The sequence below is a fragment of the Schistocerca gregaria genome, chromosome 7, assembly GCF_023897955.1.
Source record: "Schistocerca gregaria isolate iqSchGreg1 chromosome 7, iqSchGreg1.2, whole genome shotgun sequence".
Taxonomy (NCBI): Eukaryota; Metazoa; Arthropoda; class Insecta; order Orthoptera; family Acrididae; genus Schistocerca; species Schistocerca gregaria.
In genome coordinates this window covers 146,723,456-146,747,090 of record NC_064926.1, presented here as the reverse complement: position 1 = coordinate 146,747,090, position 23,635 = coordinate 146,723,456, and the positions used below count along the sequence as shown (strand labels likewise).

Genomic DNA, 23,635 nt, shown 5'->3' with positions numbered 1-23,635 from the left:
AACACAATCAGCAACAAGTCTTTGGGTGAGATAAAAATATAGCACTCAGTAACTTACATGCAGGTTGTTACTGTAAGTATCATTAAGGATAACAGCTTACCAGAACCTGTCAGATCTGGATCACCAAAACTGTAGTTACACAGCTGGCGCAATGCCTCAACTTCACGTTCAAGCCATACGTAAAGCTGATAACGAAGCTGCCCACCGTCAACTTCAAATCCTGTTGCCAATGTCGAAAGCTCTTCCATAAGGATTTTCAGACAGGCGATGAACTTCAGCTGTTGAGCCATTATGTCCAACTGGCCACCACTAGCTGTGGTTGTCTCTACACTTTCACCTAAAAAAAAAATCAAACATTCGTATTTATATTGTTATAATTATCGTATGAATTAAGATTTCACTAGACCAGTTTGCAAGCTTATATTCCTCTTTTAAAATCCTCTCGTTATACAGATACACAGAGCGAGTTGTATAACAAATGTAAGAAAAAACAGCAGAAGGATAAAAAAAGGCTGAAACATATTGAAAGAGTATGCTGGAAAACAGTAAGAAAGAGTACCATAATGGCACTACTAAAATTAAATCAATGTGGATAGTGCTGCTTGGCAAAATCATCAGATGATGCAAGAGAACTATTGGAATGCTTGCCAATTTCAGGATTTCCTTTCAGTTTTCCTTTTTAAATTTGTCAAACCTATTCTGCATTTTTATACATATAAGACTCAGCCAAATCTCACAATTAGTAAATAGTAATTTAAAATGATATACACTCCTGGAAATGGAAAAAAGAACACATTGACACCGGTGTGTCAGACCCACCATACTTGCTCTGGACACTGCGAGAGGGCTGTACAAACAATGATCACACGCACGGCACAGCGGACACACCAGGAACCGCGGTGTTGGCCGTCGAATGGCACTAGCTGCGCAGCATTTGTGCACCGCCGCCGTCAGTGTCAGCCAGTTTGCCGTGGCATACAGAGCTCCATCGCAGTCTTTAGCACTGGTAGCATGCCGCGACAGCGTGGACGTGAACCATATGTGCAGTTGACGGACTGAGCGAGGGCGTATAGTGGGCATGCGGGAGGCCGGGTGGACGTACCGCCGAATTGCTCTACACGTGGGGCGTGAGGTCTCCACAGTACATCGATGTTGTCGCCAGTGGTCGGCGGAAGGTGCACGTGCCCATCGACCTGGGACCGGACCGCAGCGACGCACGGATGCACGCCAAGACCGTAGGATCCTACACAGTGCCGTAGGGGACCGCACCGCCACTTCCCAGCAAATTAGGGACACTGTTGTTCCTGGGGTATCGGCGAGGACCATTCGCAACCGTCTCCATTAAGCTGGGCTACGGTCCCGCACACCGTTAGGCCGTCTTCCGCTCACGCCCCAACATCGTGCAGCCCGCCTCCAGTGGTGTCGCGACAGGCGTGAATGGAAGGACGAATGGAGACGTGTCATCTTCAGCGATGAGAGTCGCTTCTGCCTTGGTGCCAATGATGGTCGTATGCGTGTTTGGCGCCGTGCAGGTAAGCGCCACAATCAGGACTGCATACGACCGAGGCACACAGGGCCAACACCCGGCATCATGGTGTGGGGAGCGATCTCCTACACTGACCGTACACCTCTGGTGATCGTCGAGGGGACACTGAATAGTGCACGGTACATCCAAACCGTCATCGAACCCATCGTTCTACCATTCCTAGACCGGCAAGGGAACTTGCTGTTTCAATAGGACAATGCACGTCCGCATGTATCCCGTGCCACCCAACGTGCTCTAGGTGTAAGTCAACTACCCTGGCCATCAAGATCCCCGGATCTGTCCCTCATTGAGCATGTTTGGGACTGGATGAAGCGGTCTGCACGTCCAGCACGAACGCTGGTCCAACTGAGGCGCCAGGTGGAAATGGCATGGCAAGCCGTTCCACAGGACTACATCCAGCATCTCTACGATCGTCTCCATGGGAGAATAGCAGCCTGCATTGCTGCGAAAGGTGGATATACACTGTACTAGTGCCGACATTGTGCATGCTCTGTTGCCTGTGTCTATGTGCCTGTGGTTCTGTCAGTATGATCATGTGATGTATCTGACCCCAGGAATGTGTCAATAAAGTTTCCCCTTCCTGGGACAATGAATTCACGGTGTTCTTATTTCAATTTCCAGGAGTGTATGTTGTATTAATTTCCAGATTGGTTCAATACACCAGAACATGTTTTTCAGCAAATTATAGTACGCAGAGGAGGAAGTCTTTCTTTGCATCATTAATTGTCTTAATTCTTGTATCTAATGAAGTACTGTACTACGTTTTCTTTCTTTCTTTTTTTTTTTTTTAATGGGATCAAGTACGTTGTATATTTAACGTCACTCAAAAGTTTGTGAAAAGATGTGTATAATTTTGTAATGCTTGTTAGTATTGAGCAGACAGGCTGGGTCTTTCAGACACAGGTGCTTTTTTTTTTTTTGAAAATATCCACAACAGTACACTCCTAACCATAAAGTCATTCATTGTAGGTTTCATTTAAAGTTCCCAGTGGTCACTACTTGTTTCATCATCGCTTTTTTTTTTTTCCAGCTGACTGCTGACATGGGAAGAAACATGTTCTTGGTCTGAGAGACCCAGCCTCTCTGTTTATGTTAGCTTTTCCTGTTTAACCAAATTTCGTGTTATACTGATATGTATTTTTGTGTCATCGATGCAAACAAACAATAAAATCAATGTAGAAACATGTAACCTGAGGAAGTCAGATACAGTCTATAATTCAACAAAGAATGGAGTGGTTGCAGTTGATGCAATGTGTCCAGGATATACACTGATCAACTAGAGCATTACAACCACTGACCTAACGAAATAAGCCTGTCCAAGTGATAGCACCATCATCTGGTGAGGAATGACTGCTAGTCAGACACACGGATGGTGCACGTAGTATCAGTGAGCGTGCTGTCCAAGTGTAGAATGGAGAATATGCTTGATCTATCTGAGTTTGAGCAAGGGCAGTATGTGATGGCCCAGAAGCTCAGCATGAGTATTTTGAAAACTGCAGGACTTGAAGGAGTGCTGTGGCGAGCGTCTTCAACACTTGGCGAAACCAAGGTGAAATCACATTCAGACATCAGGTGTCTGAAGTTGTAGGCTGGGCAGACTGGTAAAACAGGACAGGCAACAAACTGTGGCAGCACTAACTTCGGACTTTAATGCTGGGCAGAGTACAAGTTCGTCTGAACACACAGAGCACCAAACACTCCTAACGATAGGCCTCTGCACCTGATGACCCATGCACATGGCAATGTTAGCACTGTTAGCACCGTGACATTGCAAACTACAATTGAAATGGGCATGTGACCACTGGCACTGGGTGTTGGCACAGTGGCAGTGTTGCACGGTCTGATAAATCCCAATACCTGCTTCACCATGCCGATGGGAGGTGGAAATCCATTGACCTCCAGGGGAACAGCTTCTCAACACCTGTACTGTGGGATGGAGACAAGCTGGTGGTGGCCCCATTATGTTCTGGGTATGATTCATGTGGCACCCGTGAGTCCATTGGAGCTTCTGCAAGGTAACATGATGGCCAAGGAGTATTGTACACTAGGTGCAGACCATGCATACCCCTTCATGACGATCATGTTTTTATGATGGCAGTGTCATTTTTCAACAAGATAACACACCATCTCATAAGGCCAAGTGTAATGGAGGGGTTCAAAGAACACAATGGTGAGTTCCAATTAATGTGCTGCCCCCCCCCCCCCGCCCCATCTCCCTCCCCCCCCCCCCTCCCGGAACTTACGGGAATTAGGTAATTTTTTTGTGCAGTGTGTAGAAGTGGTGCCAACTCCCTCCAATGACCTACCCAGGCATCACTGCTTTAATGCCATGACACACTGCTGCTGCTGCTGCTGCTGCTGCTGCTGCTGCTGCTAACTGTCCCAAAGGTGGACATTCCAGCTATTAGGCAGGTCGTCATAATGTTCTGGCTGATGTGTAGTGATGGAAGGCACGCAAGACACTGGCCACTGTGCACATTTTATGCACTTTTGGACATTGCTAATATAAAAGCATCTGTACAATACAAAACAAACACAGAACTGAATATTTCAAACAGGCTATTTCTCAAGAACATTTATGTCTTACTTATTCTGGAATGTAAACAAAACAATGGATCTGTCAGACCCAGCAGTTTGTGAGCTGATTTTTCTTTTCTTTTCTTTTCTTTTCTTTTCTTTTCTCTCTCTTTTTTTTCGCTCGTCTGTTCGGATTACTATATGTGTTGACATTTTATGTGAGGGTAGCCAAGAATTGTGCTAAAATTGAAAGGCAAGGTGGCTGGAATCAGCCATCACAGCCGTAAACAGCACAAAGAGGAACTCTTACGCCAGGCTCCATCTTTTGACTGTTCAATTGTCTTCTGCAAAACTAGAAGGAAATGTGTCGTCTACTGACAGTTCACTTTTGTTTCAATTTTCCTGACCATCGGACATATACACCAATTAAGAGAAGTTAGACAAGATACTTGTATAACTATGGTGAATGTCAAAGAAATGCTGTCAGAACAGTACAGCAGCATTGGGATATCTACTGCGATCACTAGAGACTGACGTGTCAAGCATTTTCATGAATTATTAAAAAACTAGTGTGAATGTGCAGCTTAAACATAAAAAAGACGTCAAGGTCGAAGACTGTGACTGTCATAGCACTGGAAGAAGCTGCTCTGGCTACAAAGCTCATCAATCCACATGGTGTGACAGACACCAATCAATGTGGAATCAGCCAGACAAGTGTCTTTATGTCTATCACAAGATTTAAATACCATCGTTTTTGTCTGTCATTTCATTATCACTCTTAAGGACATGTTTTTTACTTTGTATAGAATTTTATTGGCTTGCTCTTCAATGTATGACAGATGATATGTTTTTAGAGTGTTCTCTTTACCAATGAAGCAACATTTACTAACCACAGTAGTATAAATATACATAACATGTACCACTGGGAAACAGAAATCCATGCTTACAGAAATCCATGGTTACATCATCAGGTATGCAGCTATGTATAACTTGGCATCATAGGAAACGTTGCTGCAGGACCTCACTTCAACCCAGATATATTAAATGTAAATATAAAAGTACACTTTCTTACGGACATTCTACTGGCACAATGGCATCTCTGTTTCTGAGGTGACAAGAAAGCATCCTCACGGCAAACATAAATGGAAAACTATGCGATGGAAATGCAGATGTTTCCACAAAAATAGTACCCTTGAACTATGAGGGCACATGCACGCACGCACGCACATGCACATGCGCGCACACACACACACACACACACACACACACACACACACACACACACACACAAAATAATTCTGGTACGTCCATTTTGACATGCTAGAAGTCAGCATACAGTTCTAATTACAAAATCTGTAGCTGGCCTTTATCTATGTCATATAAAATAGGGCCAGAAGGAAATATGTTTTATTTTGGTACCACAGGCCAATTTTCTGCTGCATATAACAACTGAGGCTCCCTTGGCTGTGTTTACACCACAGGAGAAACTTCCACATGCCTTGAATTTCCTTCGTAGTATATTTCTCAGATATTTTTGCGAAAAAAAGTTTCAACATTAAAATACCTTTACACTAACCACACACTTTTACTTCGCCCTTCTCTGGTCGGTGAAATTCCGCTGACTATGGGCTGCTCCGGACATTACCTACATAACATTACCTACATAACAGTATTGTGCACCATAGCTATAAGCAGCCATTGTGTGAATAGTGTTGATTCATGTGTGGTGTTGTACCTAGTGGTCAATACTTTTTACAAAAATGAGTGAAGAGGCTTTACTGATACCTGGTTCTTCCAGCAACCTGCCATCAGCTTTCATGTCACCTATGCATGCCTTACCTTATTACATGTTTGCTTCTTTTATCAGCTCTAAGCTGGTTGCCATGGGAGAAGGAGGTGGGGCTTGTCTGAGCAGCCAATGCTCTTCCAGTATGCGCAGTGTGCAACTAGTACCCATTTTCACTTTGTGAATATCCCAAAGCAGCATCTATCTTTTTTTTTAAATTGCTATTTAATAATAGTGAGGTTTTGCAGACAATTTATGAATATAGAATACGGAGTAAGTATGAATAATTTAAAAAGGAAAACAAATAGGACACCTCAAATCACCAAAGCAATGTAAAGGTTCACTTGCTTTCTCTAATGATTTTTCCAGCAGCACTACACACTTTCACTACATTTTCACAGTGCTATTAATTCTTCTTTCTGTTTTGAATTATGCAGAGTCAATACATTTCAGCCTTTTCCCTTTTATTTGTTGAATTTCGAATTTTCTTGACACTGTTACTATTTTTAATTTGGCTAACTTCTTTAGATCTCTGTACACACAATGTTATCTGCTTGTGATTATGTCTTCCTCACTAGACCCTTGAATTTTCTTGTATAATGTGCTACTAATTTTCTTAGCATGATGTTGCTGTGGTCTTCAGTCCAGAAACTGGCTTGATGCAGCTTTTCATGATATCTATCCTGTGCAAACCTCTTCATATCTACAAAACTATCACAGTCTACATCCATTTGAACCTGCTTACTATATTCAAGCCCTGGTCTCCCTTCACCATTTATACCCCTCACATTTTCTTCCAGCACCAAATTCAAAATTCTCTGATACTTGTATGTGTCCTATTGCCTGATCCCTTCTTTTCATCAAGAAGTGCATCAAACATAGTTTTCTCTCTCTCAATTCAACTCAGTGCAGCCCTCATTATTAATTGACCTACTTAGCTAATGTTCAACGTTCCTAAGTAGAAGTTGTACAACTTTGCTTCCGCCATTTTTTCCCCAACATTTGAGGCTTTAATGAAACAAATTGGTTACACATGTATCATTCAAAGTATTTTCCATCGCTGGCCACTACTTTCTCCCATCTTTTGGGCAGTGTATAAATCCAGTGTCGAAAAAATTGTAACTTCTTCATGAGATCGGAAGTGTTGGTCAGCCAGGTCATGTGCCACTGATCTAAATAGGTGATAGCCAGAGGGAGCAATGTCTGGAGAATACGGTGGGTGGGGTACGATTTCCCATTTTAGCATTTCCAAATACGTTTTGACCTCTTTTGCAATGTGGGGTCGAGCGTTGTAGTGCTGCAAATTCACTTTATCATGCCCATTGCTGTATTGTGGCTGTTTGCCTTTTAATGCTCTGTTCAAGTGCATTAACTGCGTTTGATAATGAGCACCTGTGATTGTTTCACTTGGTTTTAACACCTCATAGTACACGAAGCTGAGCTGGTCCCACCAAATACAGAGCATAATCTAGGAGCCGCGAATATTCGGTTTGGCCATGACGTGGCAGGGATAGCTCCATGATTTTTTGCATTTAGGATTATCGGAATGAACCCATTTTTCGTTCCCGGTCACAATGTGATGCAGAAATCCCTTCCATTTTTGCTTCTGAAGCAACTGTTCACAAAACACACAAACGTCGTTCAACATCTCTTGGTTTCAGCTCACACGGGACCCAAGTTCCTTCTTTCTGAGTCATGCCCATAGCCTTGAGACATTTTGAAATGGCTTGCTGTGTCACTGCCACTAATCACGCCAATTCTTCTTGAGTTTGACGTGGGTCTTCAGTCAGCAATGTCTCCGATTCTGCATCTTCGAAAACATTCTCTCTTCCACCACTATGACAGTCTACGATGTCAAAATCACCTTTCTTGAAGTGTTGTAGCCACTCACGACACATTATTTCACTAATAGCATCATTACCATATGTACTTGAGAGCATTCGATGGGACTCGCCAGCTGTTTTCTTGATACTGAAACAAAACAGTAACACCTCACGCAAATGACGAGAATTAGGCTCGTAAACTGACATATTCAATCAAGAACAACTTTATGATGCACACACAAATTGACTAATGTTTGAATGAGGTAATGTTGACCGAGGTCCAAGCTAATTTCTTGATGTCTGCGATCTGTTTCTTTCGACTACTACCTACCACTGTCGCCACCTATTGGCAAAAGGGTGAAGTAAAGTTGTACACATTTTAAAAGTTCTATTCTTTTCTTGTCTGAGTTGATTATTGCCCACATTTCACAAATTTACAAAGCTACAATTCATACCAATATCTTCAAGGGAAGACTCCCTAACAATTATATTTATATTTGAATGTTGTACATTTTATTAAAACCTTTCTTTGCTATTTTTGAAAGCTTTCTCTAAATCTACAACTGCTATAAATGTAGGTTTTCCTTTCTTCAGTTTATCTTCTAAGATAAGTAGGAAGGTTGTGTGGCCTCATGTATTCCTACATTTCTCCTGAACTCAAAACTTCTCTTTCCAGAGGTCAGAGTGATGATGCAGGGTGTATCTCTGTATCAGTTATTGCAGCAATGACATATGGTACGTACACATCTGAGCTTATCGATTTTAAGTATTAAAAAACGAATGCAACACTTACATGTATGATTTTAATTTTTCTTAGAAGTAAAAATGTGTTCATTTGTTTGTTTTTAATGTTTCATGAGCAGCATACCACCAAAGTCACAGTCAAAGGGACCTTCTACCTTGTACAAAATGTTAATGTCACTGGACACAGACTTCAAACAGACAAATATCACACACAAGAAGAAGATGCTGCAAACTTCCCTCAGATGCTACGCTCTGTGTTTTTAAAACAATGCAAAACTGTATCAAAATATTAAACGAAATGATTTATGTTCAGTTCTGAGATAGACACACTTGCTGACACATGTATATTAAAGTCATGGTGTATATGCAAACAAGAAGAAAAATTTCCCAGATGGCCAGATTAAAAATACACTTTTTCCTGAGTAAAAATACACTATACCCCGTGCAAAAGTAGATCTTTGCCTGTGTAAATTGACAATACACTGGATGGTTATAATTAAATGTTTCCTATTTAACATGTTATCACACAGAAACTAATTATCCAATGAGTACCAAACTTGGCAACATTAATGTCAAGGACATGGAGAAGAGGAATAAAGCACAATCAATCCAATTGAAACAATTTTTATGTGTTGCAATGGTTCATCGTACCATTACATACCAGTACCATACTGCTACAAATGGGGCTCAATATGGTGCCCATCAGTGTCCAGAAGAGTCTGAAAGACATGACTGCATTCCACACAGCAGAATGAAGCATGTCTGTACATATGCTGGCTTCCTTTCTTGATATGCTGTGCTTCAAATCAGCACATGTGTGAATGTTTGCTTGGGAAACCTTGTCCTTCAGGTAACCCCACAACTAAGAAACCACAGGGAGTGAGATCAGGTGATCATCCTGGCCAAGCATTTGGAAACAATCGGCTGACAACTTCATGAGCGATGTGTGGTGGGACCCAATCTTGCATGAAAACTGGTGAGTTCAATGTGTCTCTCTCCTACAAGGTGGGTAAGACATGCTGGTGAAACTTATCACAGGAAAGTTAGCAAGTCATACTGCATGTATTTGGTTCTTGAGCACCAACCTGTTAAAAAAAGAGTGGGTCAATGATGAATGTAGCCATGAAGCCACACTGTACAGTAACACATTCACCATTCAGAGGAACTTCATGCACAGTGACTGGAGGTGAAGATCCTCACACTCAGCAATTCTCTGTGTTCATCTAACCATCAGAAGAAAATGAGCTTTGTCTGTCCATAGGATGGTCCAGGGCCAGTCCACATCAGAAAGTGGAGAGCAAAGTCAACACAATGTTGTGCATCCTGTGGTGCATGTTGCTGTATGATATGGATCTTGTACAGGTATAATTTGAGAATCGTCAACAAAATTTTTCTGGGTTTGAGGCCGCATTGTTAACTATAAAATTCTGACCTTTCGGCAAATACTGCAAGACACCTTTCTCAGGGTTTATTGCTAACTGCTGAACGAGCACTAGTTTCATTACTTACTATGGAGGAGTGCTGTCATTGGGTATGAGGGTGAGGAGGAAGGATATTAGGTGTTCTTTTATTGGGCTTTACATTGTGTGATGTCATTGGCAGAAATAGTCATTTTCCATTGGAGTTTCCTTTACTGCTTGCCACTGGTGGAAATTGACGAATAGGAAACTGAGCAGCGACTGCAGCATAGTGTTGTTTACTATAGTGTTGGCTAGGGTGCGTCAGCACTCTGTATACCCTCCGCCATTGTGGCCTGACGCATGCCTGTCGCTTTCCGAGAGCCATCCTTCCGCAAAGCTGTCACCGCTGGCAGCCAAGAGGCTGGAAGTTGGTACCCGTCTTCTCTATTCACGCTGTTGGGTTGTTTGGCTGTTTCTATTGCCTCTCTAATCTTCCTGCTCAAACTAAATGGCTGTTTAGCCAGTATGTGGGCCTCTCTAAATTCAATCTCCATCTTGCACTGTTCCTGGTGTTCTGCCACCGCTTAGCAGCAGTACACCCTGAAGAAGGCGTCTTGCAATAGTCGCCAAAATGTCAGAATTTTATAGCGAAAATGTGGCCTCTAACCCAGAAGAATTTTATTGCCTGGGCAACAGCTGCAGAAGCCTATGTTTACATTTAATGAACCTGTGTGCGCAGGAGATCTACGGAAACATCGGGCAGGTCGAATTACTGAGGCTGAAGAGAGTTAAGTTGCTGAATGATTTTGCATTCCTGAAGAGAAGCAGGGACACCAATGTTGTGCCAAATTTATTTATTTATTTATTTTTTACAGCCAACATCCCACATACAAGGCAGCAAAGCTTTGTTGTGGTAAAGGACCCGCCACATTCATGGTAGTCTTGACATGAACAACATAAAACTGTGTGAACTACACCTCTTCCTGAGTGGAAAACTGGATGAGGATAACTAGGAGAAGGTAGACAGGTTAACCTTCCCTCAAGCCACCAGATCAGGTGAAAATACCACCAAGCACCAGATGATGAAGTTCAACAAATTGCAACGGAACACAGCAGATGAAGGACCGATTCTGGACACGTGACGAACATTGGTGAACCTCTCCAGCCACACCTTGAGCGAAGCAGCCACACAAATTCTGGCTAAAGGGATTAACTACGCAATCACACAAAAACTAGTACTGAAAGAATACATTATGGAATCAGTGGAGGCTTCGGATCATCACCTACCACAACCAGAGGCAGAGAAGATACGGCAAGAAGCGGTACAAGTCTTGGCTCACGCAAAGCCTCCGAAACAAAACATCAGTAAGGAGGAACATCATGCCATCAAGGAGCTGAAGAATAACTCTTAGATAGTGGTAATACAGGCAAACAAGGGAAATGCCACCATAGTGTTAGACACAGTAGATTACGACAAGCAGATGGATGATCTTTTGAGTGAACCCATTTACCATAAACTTAAGTGAGGTGCGATGGTCAAAATAATGAAATCAACGTGAGCACTGCTGAAGCAAACTAGGATGAATTTTGACATAGCCCAAAGACTTATTCCACAAGTGCTACAAGCACCAAGAATATATGGTGTACCACAGGTCCACAAAGAAGTCTTTCCTTCATGGTCGATAGTGAGTAGTATTAACTCACTGACCTACAAACTAGCAAAAGAAATGGCTCCAAAGTGTACATGTCTAGTAAGGCACACAGATTCAAATGTCAAGGACTCCGCTCACTTTTTTAGCATTTCTGAAAGAAAAGCATGTCTCGGGTACGGATCTGATGGTCAGTTTTGACATGAAGTCTTTATTCACAAATGTAACCATGATGGACACCATGAACATCTTAGAGGAACACAAAACAACTGACATCTGCGAGCTAGTACGCCACACAGTTTGATGACAACGTATTTCAGGTGGAAAGGGGATTTCTATGATCAGATGGGCAATGTAGCTATGGGTTCCCTTCTATCGCCTGTCACAGAAGACAGAAGAAACAGCACTCCAGTATGCACCATATTGCCCAGAATGCTGGCTATGATATGTTGATGACACCTTTGTCATCTGGCCACACGGAGAAGAAGAGCTTCAGAACTTCCAGCAACATCTCAATCAGCAGCACAGCAAAATTAACCTTACCATGGAGATAGAAAAATACGGGGTATGGCCTTTTCCTGATGTGGAAGTTTACCTGAGCCTGACAGGAAGCTTGGACACAGAGTTTATAGGAAGCCCACCAACACGGACAGGTACCTGCATGCATCCTCCCAGCACCATCCTACTCAAAAGAAATCAGCCCTGCAAACTTTAACTAAGAGAGCCTACGGTATCAGCGATGAACACAATCACAGAGCTGAACTACAGAACCACAGGTCGATTTTTGGAACTAATGCCTATGACATGACGACGATATATAAAACTATGGCCCTGAAGGAGGTGGGCAATAAGGAAATGCAGAACAAAGCAAGGAACACCACCCTGCAACCATATGTACAAGGGGTTACTAAACATCTGGGCAAAATTCTACATCAGGCAGGTATTAAGCCGATTTTTCATAGCAACAATGGAAGGAAAGACATTCTGGGCTCAACAAATGATACAATTGACATGTTTCATGCTGCTGGAGTTTATGAAATCGAGTGCGAATGTGGACTGGTGTACGTAGGCAAGACTGGGTGTCCAATAAGCACAAGGTTATCTGAACATGAGATATATCCATCTCAAACAATACAACAAATCAACGGTGATAGAACATCAGGAACAATACAAGATGAATATCGAATTTTGAGAGGCCTGCGTACTGGCAAAACAGCTGTTTAGTTTGAGGAAGAAGATTAAAAAGGCTATAGAAATGGCCAAGCAACCAGACAACATGAATAGAGAAGACAGGCACCAGCTTCCAGCATCTTGTGGAAGGACAGCTCTTGCAGAGCAACAGGTGTGCAGTAGGGCACAGTAGTGGAGGGTACACAGCGTGCTGACGCGCCCTAGCTGATACTAAGTAGTTAGTAAACAACCCTATATTGCAGCTGCTGCTCAGTTTCCTATTCACCAATTTCCACCAGCGGCAAGCAATAAAGGAAACTCCTATTTCCGCAAATGACAACACACAATGCAAAGACCAAAAAAAGAACACCTAATATCCTTCCTCCTCACCTTCATATCCAATGACAGCACTTCACCATAGTATGTAAGTAACGAAACTAGTTCTCATTCAGCAGTTAGCAATACAAAATGAGGAAGGCATCTTGCAACAGTTGTCAAAAGGTTGGAATTTTATAGTTGAAAATGTGGCCTCAAACCCAGAAGAATTTTATTGGCTGTGACAACAGCCACAGAAACCTATGTTTACAATCATTTCAGAATGGTTTGAAGAACCTTCCGTTCAGTGGACCATGGGATGTTCAACTGTTGTGACACAGCACGCACACTGCCTCATGATCGGGAATTACGCACAGTGTTGTCTGCCATAGCAACAGTGGTTTTATCAATCACCTGTGGTGCAAATGGTCATCAGCCTTTTCCTGGAGGGACACCCAGTTCTCCAGTTGATTTGAACTACTACACCGTGCTCCACACAGTAGGTGGAGAAAGAGGACCCTTCCATAATCCTTTCAGACGGCAATATTCTTGATGTTCCACTGCAGCATTACTGTTGTTTTGATTATAGAGCTTCACCAATAATGCCCTGCTAGGTGTGTGTGACTATGAATCATGATGACTGATCATGACAACTGGAGGCCATAGTTGGAAGTGGACAGTTGCACTGTGACACAATGAAATGGTGTACCTCATACGCTGCACATTCATGCTACAAAGTTTCAAACTCATACAGAAATTAGTTTTCGTGTTATAATGTGTTCAATATTGGAAATTCGATTATAACCACCTGTACTTTCCCTTGGAGATATAAAACTTCTAAATCCTTGGGGACGTTTCCAGAATGAGATTTTCACTCTGCAGCAAAGTGAAAGTCTCATTCTGGATAATTATCCTTTTTGCCAATGTTATTGCAGAATTCGTAGTCTACTGAAGAGCTAAAATAAACATGAAAAACTAGGCTTGAAGCTTGGTCTTTTTAGCATGTGTTATCCTTCAAGACATATAAAACACAAATGTGCCAGTAAAATTTTAAATATTACCATAAATGGCTAGTCTCCTGGGCCCAACATTTTTCTACATGGCTCGTCCTCAAACTGTTAAGTTCTGAATGAGAGTCAAACACTCCGTGACTTAAGAAATTCATTGTGTTTTCTCACACATTATGTAATTCATCTTGCGTAACAGGAACGCTCGTCTGTGCACCATGTTTTGTTGTTGTAAATGGTGCCTTTTTATTTCAAACTAAAGTTTTATTTTGGTGTTAATCTCTTGTTCTGAAATATTCTGGAGAGTAGAGACAAGGTAGGGTGCATGATAGTTGATTAATTTTCTTATTCAGGAAGTGGCTAAAGTGATCAAAAATTATGGAGATGATAATTTACTGTTTTTTTAAGAGTTAATAACATACTAGCCAGAGATTATTGCACTCACTTATCTTGAAGTTAGAAGTGATCCTTGGTTGGCATAGTAAGTGAAATCAATGGATAAAGAGAATTTTTTAATTAAGTTATGCAATTACATTTAGAAGAAAAAGTTTTGAAGTATAAATACTATTCAGTGCTCACAGTTTGACTGGCCAAGATAGATACGAAGCCCATGCCTACCACTGTAGTACAGATTTATATGCCAACTAGCTCTGCAGGTGACAAGGAGATTGATAAAATGTATGATGAGATAAAAGAAATTATTCAGATAGTGAAGGGAGATGAAAATTTAATAGTCATGGGTGACTGGAACTCAATAGTAGGAAAAGGAAGAGAAGGAAACATAGTAGGTGAATATGGAATGGGAGTAAGGAATGAAAGAGGAAGCCGCCTGGTAGAATTTTGCACAGAGCGTAACTTAATCATAGCTAACACTTGGGTCAGGAATCATAAAAAAAGGTTGCATACATGGAAGAAGTCTGGAGATACTGGAAGGTGTCAAATAGATTATATAATGATAAGACAGAGATTCAGGAACCAAGTTTTAAACTTTAAGACATTTCCAGGGGGCAGTGACGACTCTGAGCAGAATCTATTGGTTATGAACTGTAGATTCAAATTGATGAAACTGCAGTAAGGTGGGAATTTGAGGAGATGGGATCTGGATAAACTGAAAGAACCAGAGGTTGTAGACAGCTTCAGGGAACGATTGACAAGAATGGGAGACAGAAATACAGTAGAAGAAGAATGGGTAGCTTTGAGAGATGAAATAGTGAAGGTAGCAGAGGATCAAATAGATAAAAAGACGAGGGCTAGTAGAAATAGAAGGGATATTGAATTTAAGTGATGAAAGGAAAAAATATAAAAATGCAGTAAATGAAGCAGGCAAAAAGGAATACAAACATCATAAAAATGAGATTGGCAGGAATTGCAAAATGGCTAAGCAGGGATGGCTAGAGGACAAATGTAAGGATGTAGAGGCGCAAATCACTTGGGGTAACATAGGCACTGCCTACAGGGAAACTAAGGAGACCTTTGGAGAAAAGAGAACCACTTGCATGAATATCAATAACTCAGATGAAAACCCAGTTCTAAGCAAAGAAGGGAAAGCAGAAAGGTGGAATGAGTATATAGAGGGTCTATACAAGGGCGATGTTCTTGAGGACAATATTATAGAAATGGGAGAGGATGTAGATGAAGATGAAATAGGAGATACGATACTGCATGAAGAGTTTGACAGAGGACTGGAAGACCTAAGTCGAAACAAGGCCCTGCGAGTAGACAACATTCCATTAAAACTACTGACAGCGTTGGGAGTGCCAGGCCTAACAAAACTCTAACATCTAGTGAGCAAGATGTATGAGACAAGCGAAATATCCTCAGACTTCAAGAAGAATATAATAATTCCAATCCCAAAGAAAGAAGGTGTCGACAGATGTGAAAATTACTGATCTATCGATTTAATAAGTCACGGCTGTAAAATACTAACACGAATTGTTTACAGACGAATGGAAAAACTGGTAGAAGTCAACCTCGGGGAAGATCAGTTTGGATTCCGAAGAAATGTTTGAGCACGTGAGGCAATACTGATCCTACGACTTATCTTAGAAAATAGATTAAGGAAAGGCAAACCTACATTTCTAGCATTTGTAGACTTAGAGAAAGCTTTTGACAATGTCAACTGGAATATTCTCTTTCAAATTCTGAAGGTGGCAGGGGTAAAATACAGGGAACGAAAGGCTATTTACAATTTGTAAAGAAACCAGATGGCAGTTATGAGAGTCGAGGGGCATGAAAGGGAAGCAGTGGTTGGGAAGGGAGTGAAACAGGGTTGTAGCCTATCCCCAATGTTATTCAATCTGTATATTGAGCAAGCAGTAGAGGAAACAAAAGAAAAATTCAGAGTAGTAATTAAAATCCATGGACAAGAAATAAAAACTTTGAGGTTCACCGATGACATTGTAATTCTGTCAGAGACAGCAAAGTACCTAGAAGAGCAGCTGAATGGAATGGACAGTGTCTTGAAAAGAGGATATAAGATGAACAACAACAAAAGCAAAACGAGGATAATGGAATGTATCTGAATTAAATCTGGTGATGCTGCGGGAATTACATTATGAAATGAGACGCTTAAAATAGTAAATAAGTTTTGCTATTTGGGGAGCAAAATAACTGATGATGGTCAAAGTAGAGAGGATATAAAATGTGGACTGACAATGGCAAGGAAAGTGTTTCTGAATAAGAGAAATTTGTTAATATCGAGTATAGATTCATGTGTCAGGAAGTCGTTTCTAAAAGTATTTGTATCGAGTGTAGCCATGTGTGGAAGTGAAATGTGGACAAGAAATAGTTTAGACAGGAAGAGAATAGAAGCTTTCGAAATGTTGTGCTACAGAAGAATGCTGAAGATTAGATGGGTAGATCACATAACTAATGAGAAGGTATTGAACAGAATTGGAGAAGAGAGAAATTTGTGGCAGAACTTGACTTAAAGAAGGGATTGGTTGGTAGGGCATATTCTGAGGCATCAAGTGATCACCAATTTAGTATTGGAGGGCAGCATGGCGGGGAAAAATCGTAGATGGAGACCACGAGATGAATACACTAAGCAGATTCAGAAGGATGTAGTATGCAGTAGGTACTGGGAGATTAAGAAGCTTGCACAGGACAGAGTAGCATGGAGAGCTGCATCGAACCAGTCTCTGGACTGAAGACCACAAGAAAGCCATCCAAAGTGACTGTGATTTCATCAAGATGTGGTTTATGCAAGATGGAGCTCAACCCTATTGCAGCAGGAGAGTGTTTGATGTTCTAGAGGTGCAATTTGGGGACTGCTTTTTGGCTCTGGGGTACCCAGAGGCCACTGGTAGGGGACTGGTTGTCATAGTCTCCAGATCTGAACACATGCGACTAATTTTTGTGAATCTATATTACAGACAAGGTGAACAGCAATAACAGCAAACAATTTTCTGAGCGAAAAACAGCCATTCAGGAGGTCATCAACAGCATCAATGTTCCGACACTTCAGCAGGTCATGCAGTATTTCGTTATTTGTCTGCACCACGTCATCACCTATGAAGGCAAGCCTATCAAACATGTCATAACCTAAATCTGAATACATGTTGAATAAAGTGTGTGCACGCCTTAATTTGTAAACAACTTACTTTTTTTTCTTATAGTTCAAGAATTGTCACCCTGTATATGGTTAGGTGTGATCTCTGGGAAGAAAGTAGTGGACTTTACTGCTGCAACCGAGCTACATAAGATATGCCCAGCCAGAAGATTTCATAAGCTACTGCTCTGTAGTACCCGTATAAAGAGATTGTGACGTAAGCACTGTGAGAATACCGCTGAGTGGCTTCGAACGTGACCAGGCACTGTGATAATACCACACTGCGGTGACTGTGAGATGACCCCACTAATAGCACAGTATGGCTCCCAATGTAACAGTGCATGTCATTATAACAACAAAAATAATTTTTGACAAAATACTTTAACTGGATAGGTAAAAAAATCTCCTCACCTAGCGGCAGCAGGACACACGCATAAAAGAGGGTTGTAATTAGGCAAGCTTTTGGAGTCCGTGGCTCCTTCAGACAGAAGGATTGAAGGGGAAAGAAGAGCACGAAGAAAAAGGACTGGACAGGCCTAGGAAAGGGGTAAATTTTGGGAAAGTAAACCACAACCGCAGGTCAGGACAGACTTGGCACGGGATGAGAAGGAAAGACATTGTTAGGGACTGTATTGGACGAGATTTGAAAACCTGAGGGCTGAAAGGTGGAAGATGGGGTAGCTTAGCCATCGTACATGAGTTAATGAGAGTTAAAAGCTAAGTGCATTGTATGTAACAAAGATGGGAGGGGGAGCGGTGAAAAATAGGTGGGTAAGATGATGAAAAATGTAGAAAACTAAAACGGAGTGAAGAAAAGAAAAGTTACTGTGAAATGACACGTCATATACCAGCTATTACGTAAACATTATTTGGCCTTTTACAGCAGCATGACTACCACCAAATCATCGATTAGGATGACTGGGCATAGGCAGAGGGTGTATACTGGCAACATGACAACCGGAACTGCGGTGCCTCTTTGACCACATGTGCCTCCTGGATTCTTCCCCCAGACACCATTTTCTAAAAACTCTGCAAGTGGGAACTAGCGCTACAACATGTCCTTGGTTTTCTCCACTCACCTGGCCTTAATTTACATTAATTTCTTCCACCTCAGCATTTCTTCACAGTAATTACTCTTTTCTTCACTCCATTTCAGGTTTCTACATCTTTCATTGTCTTACCTGTCTATTTTTTATCACCCGCTCTCACCTCTGTTATGTACAATGCACTTAGTTTTTCACTCTTATTAACTCATGCATGATGTTAAAGCAGCAATTTCTGTCTTGCCTGTTACCTTGTCTTCCACCTTTAAGCTCTCACATTTTCAAATCTCATCCGATGCAGTCATCAACAATCAGTCTTTCCTTCTCATCCTGTGTTAAGTCTCCCCTGACCCACAGTTCTGGGTGACTTTCCCTAAATCTAGCAATTTTCCTACACCTCTCCAATCGTCTTCCTTCCTCTTCAACCTTTCTGTCTGAAGAAGGCTCTGAAAGCTTGCCTATCACAATCCTCTTTTACATATGTGTTCTGCCACTGCTTGGTGAGTAGATTTTTTATCTATCCAATTAAATTATTTACTACACATCATTAGTTTCGCAGGTAGAATAGTTTTATCATGGCTGTCACGCATAAGGATCTTAATAATTCTGGGGGAATGCCATCTACTTCAGGGGACTTATTTCAACTTAGATCTGTCAAATTCTTCTCACAGTGTCAACCCTCCCTTCTCATCCTCCTCTACTACCTCCTCTCTTTCTATAATATTGTGTTGAAGTTTCCCTTACAGTGTCCTTTATGCATTCCTGCCATCTTTCAGCTTTCCCTTCCTTTTTAAAAGTCTTTTGTAAAGGATACATGGTCCCTTACTCAGAGATAAACATATTTTGCTTGTATACTTGAATGATAAGCCAGCAATTGATTGGCAAGTGCCGAGTGTGACCAGCAAGTGATATTGTTGTTAGAGTCAGTGAGTAGTGTGGTTGTTGTATTGGCATAGCAGGAGGTATATCGTACTGTACGGCTGAGTGCGACCCCAATTGTCATGGGTGGCCCTAAACAAATCGTAAGAATTAATACAAATGGTGCTGAAGTATGAAGGCCGTTTTTATTTTTTTAACTTCCGATAGGCTATAACTAAAAAAGACAAGTTCATAGAAAACAATTATTTAATTACCACAAGTTTTGTACACTTATGGTTACTTTTCAACATAAACACCGAAAAGATTGAGACATTTATTATACCTGTGGACAAGCTTTGCACGTTCCTCTTCAAAAAATGTTGTCACCAATGATTGCAAATAAGCACTGACATTGTTTTTAAGATCTTTGTTGGTTCCAAAGTGCTGCCCTCCTACCCACATCTTCAGTCAGCATACCTCTTTGTTTGTTTTGAAGACCAAATACGCATTTGATTTCAGGAATTGTGTTGATCCATGACAACGCTCATCTACACACTGCTGGCAAAACCCAACAGCTCCTTGAACAATTTCAATGGGACATTTTTGATCATCTGCTGTACAGTCCTGATCTGGCACCCACCGACTTTCACCTTTTCCCTGAACTGAAGACGTGGCTAGGATGGCAGCACTTTGAAACCAACAAAGATCTTCAAAACAACATCAATGCCCATTTGCAATCATTGGCGGCAACATTGTTTGAAGAGGGTATTGCAAAGCTTGTCCACAGGTACGAAAATGTTTCAATCTTTTCGGTGATTATGTTGGAAAGTAACCATAAGGGTACAAAACATTTGGTAATAAAATAATTGTTTTCTATGAATTTGTCGTTTATATCAAGCCTATCAGAGGCTAGAAAAAAAAAAAAAAAAAAAACTGTGTGCAGATTATTGTAAACGTGTGTGACAATATTTTCATACATTTGACCTACGCTGAACTTACTGGTAGGTGTGAATAAATGTGTACGCCAAATGTAGTGACTGTTACTACTGTGCTTAATAAGAATATATCACTTGACTCAATCAAATTTTTTGTAAACTTCATTACTGCAAAACTTCTATTCTTTGAATATAGTATTACTGAGCAGCCAAAATGACCAACAATCAGAAAATTAAGCGAGGGCATTTCACTTGCCATAAGAGCTCATAATTTCATGCAGTTGCTTCTCTTCACTCCGAAGGTCGCCTTAATTCTCCTATGCACTACATCTATCCTCCTCTTGGATATGTATGCTTCTACAGGCTCCCACTTGTCCTCTACCCACTCTTGTTTAGCCATTTTTCATTTTCTGATCTCATTTTCTAGATACACACATTCCCTTACATCATATTCACTTTTATATTTGCTATCAATTAAATTTAATAAATCTTGTGTTACTCAGGAATTTCTACCAGGACTTGTCTTATTAACTATGTGATTCTCTGTTGCCTTCCCTATTTCATCTCTCAAGGCTATCCATCCATCTTCTATTGTGCTCCTTTCTCTAGTTTCAGTGCAGGTTTGACTAATGCTCTCTCTGTACCAGTCAGTAACCTGTGACTCCTTCAATAGTCTTTTCATAGTCTTTAAGAACTGCAGCAGAACATTGCGGATGAGATTGCAGCAATTCCGGCAGTCAAGCTTCAATCAGCCCTCAGCAACTTGCTGACCAGGGATCAAAAGTGCCGAGAGATGAATGGTGGTCACTTTCAACATCTACTATAGTCAGGTTAGTACTATACTTTCTTTCCTCTGCTATATTTCCTTGTACCCTGGAACTCTGTTCTCCAGACCACTTTTATTTGCGCCACCCTGTACTCACGAAAGGAAGAAATGCAAAATGCTGATTTTTTTTTTTAATACTGCAATTGAAGTATATTGGTGGGGAAAAAGAAAAGCAAAACACAATGTAAGTACTGCATCAGTTCAGACATGCTTACAAACATAAAATCAGAAAGAAGATATTTTTCTTTCACTCTGTTCTGTTTTGTATCCCTCGAAATTAGTGTTCCACAGTGAAAGAGATGATCACAAATGGGAAAACTATTAAAATCAGAACCAGAACAAGGAATTTACATTGGGGGTACATTGGTCATCTCTTTCCTACTCTGATAGAGAATTTTCAGAAATCAAGAAACTTTAAAGAAAGTCGAACCCATGTTCAGCATCTCATTAAAAGTATTTTAATAAAGGCAAAGGAAGTCACTCCAGTTTTACAGTATTGTAGTTATGACTTACTCCTGTTCAGTGCATCATCAGGAGACTGTTTCATTTCCAAAGGTTTATCACTGCTTTCCTCATCTTCCATGTCTTCATCATCATCATCCCATTTTAGGACAAGCTCGTCATTGCTTTGCTTTGAAACTGGTTCTGACCAGTCTATTGAGGAAGCTTTTGCTGGTGCAGACCAATCCAGAGATGTGGCTAGACAAAAACCATAATAATATGTATAATAAGACAAAGCTTTGACATCTCTGTTAAAACTTTAGAGCCTGGTAGCCTATCAACATAACCATACCTTTGTCAGAGCTTCCTGTGCCTTCCCAAGTCAATATACCTGTGTCAATCTGATGATCTTGGAGCCTTGATTTACTCGGGCTATTCAGGGTAGCTATAAGAATAAGTATAAAATTAGTTCCACAAGAAATGAAGCTAAGAAATGTACATTAGTACCTTACTGAGCTACATACTTGGCGAATCATTTCCATTGGCATCCATCACTTTGCTTGGAAGTTTTGACAATACTTCAAGTGCCAGTGCAGGGCAACCAGCCTTGAAATGTGCATGTGCCGTTGTGAAGTACAGTTGTCGTTCCAGTGGTGTTATGGAATCTTCAAGCATTAGCTACACCAGAACGAGAGGAGAAAGTGTATAACAACAGAATTACCATTAGAAAAATAATTAAACAATACAAAACACAAAGTTCTGGATTAAATGTAAATGAGGACTAGAAGGACAAATTATACTCTTCTACAATTCTAGGTGGTGGGCACTGGACAGGAACATAGAAAGTATTCGTAACTACCACACCTCCGGTATTTAAATTTTCACCTCTAAAGAAGACTGAAGCATCAAGAAAAGCACATAGTCCACCACTACTACCGCCCAGTAAGTAATCTGAAAATTATGCGTAATATATGAACAGACCATACTGAACATCTGAAGTGTGTGTGTATCTAGATCTTTAAAGTTAACTTCATATTACGAAAGATAATAAAAACCTTACAAGCCAGGAAACCGATAAATTATTTTTGTATACCTATTTCAAATCCCATCTGTTCCCATTGGAATAATTAAACATTAAGCTTCATGTATGACTTGTGTCTGACTATCTTTACCTTTCAACCTGAAAGGAGAACAAGTTGTTCGAACCACTCAGAAATCTGTGGGGTTTTTATGTTCAGGCACACAGTTGATGTAAGTTACCTTTCGACAATAATTCCTCCCCCCCCCCCCCCCCCCCTTTCACCCAAGTGTCTTCCCTTGTCTGGTGCTGTGTAATAAAAGTCTAGATAAATTTTCTGCAAGCTGAAAATTTTCAATTGATCTCTGATTGGTCTAAATATAAGTATAAATGTTACACGGACTTTGTATTAGTTTTCTTTTCATAACAGTAAAACGGTACATTATGACTGTTTTAGGAAACTTAATAACAGTAAATAATGGGGGAATATATGAATGTGTCAAGAAATGAGTTAAAGTGGACAATTAAAGTTAATATACAAGCTACTGCAAATAAATTATTTTTGAAGGAACAAAATTTTCCTAACAGCTACACTTCAAGTGCACATGAAGTTCAGCTGATGGAAAATTTTATTAAGGGGTGCAGATTTACTGTCCCTGTCAGTCATGTTACGCAGAAGTTTAAACTAAAGATTATGTTTTGGAACAGCAAGAGCATATGTGCTTCCAAGGAAGTGATCACCAGTATTATAACAATATGGGCAATGTAATGAATTAATGCTTCACTGTGCATAATATACACATTGAAAATGCAAATAAGAACAAATAAAAATTTGTTTCATAAGCAGAACTTTGACAAACATTGTTTCGTATAGTCTTTTTATTTTAATTACAATAGTCTAATATGATATCCCTAAATATAAGATTTTGATAGGGCAAAGGCCCTGCTGCAGTGGCTCCACCAATTCCTGTGAGATCACCAAAGTTAAGTGCTGTCGGACGTGGTCG

At 40.8% G+C, this 23,635-nt stretch overlaps 1 protein-coding gene across 4 annotated transcripts in view; it reads right to left on the bottom strand.

The window, feature by feature from the left end:
- Positions 1-23,635, bottom strand: part of LOC126281225 (dmX-like protein 2) — a 313,079-nt gene that overhangs the window by 116,298 nt on the left and 173,146 nt on the right. For all 4 annotated transcript variants that reach the window (XM_049979978.1, XM_049979982.1, XM_049979980.1 and 1 more), the window contains exons 38-41: positions 22,135-22,288; positions 21,963-22,055; positions 21,683-21,868; positions 101-337 (exon numbers count right to left, since the gene is read on the bottom strand). In XM_049979978.1, the coding sequence (XP_049835935.1) occupies positions 101-337; positions 21,683-21,868; positions 21,963-22,055; positions 22,135-22,288 (670 nt within the window). The remainder of the gene's footprint in view (positions 1-100; positions 338-21,682; positions 21,869-21,962; positions 22,056-22,134; positions 22,289-23,635) is intronic.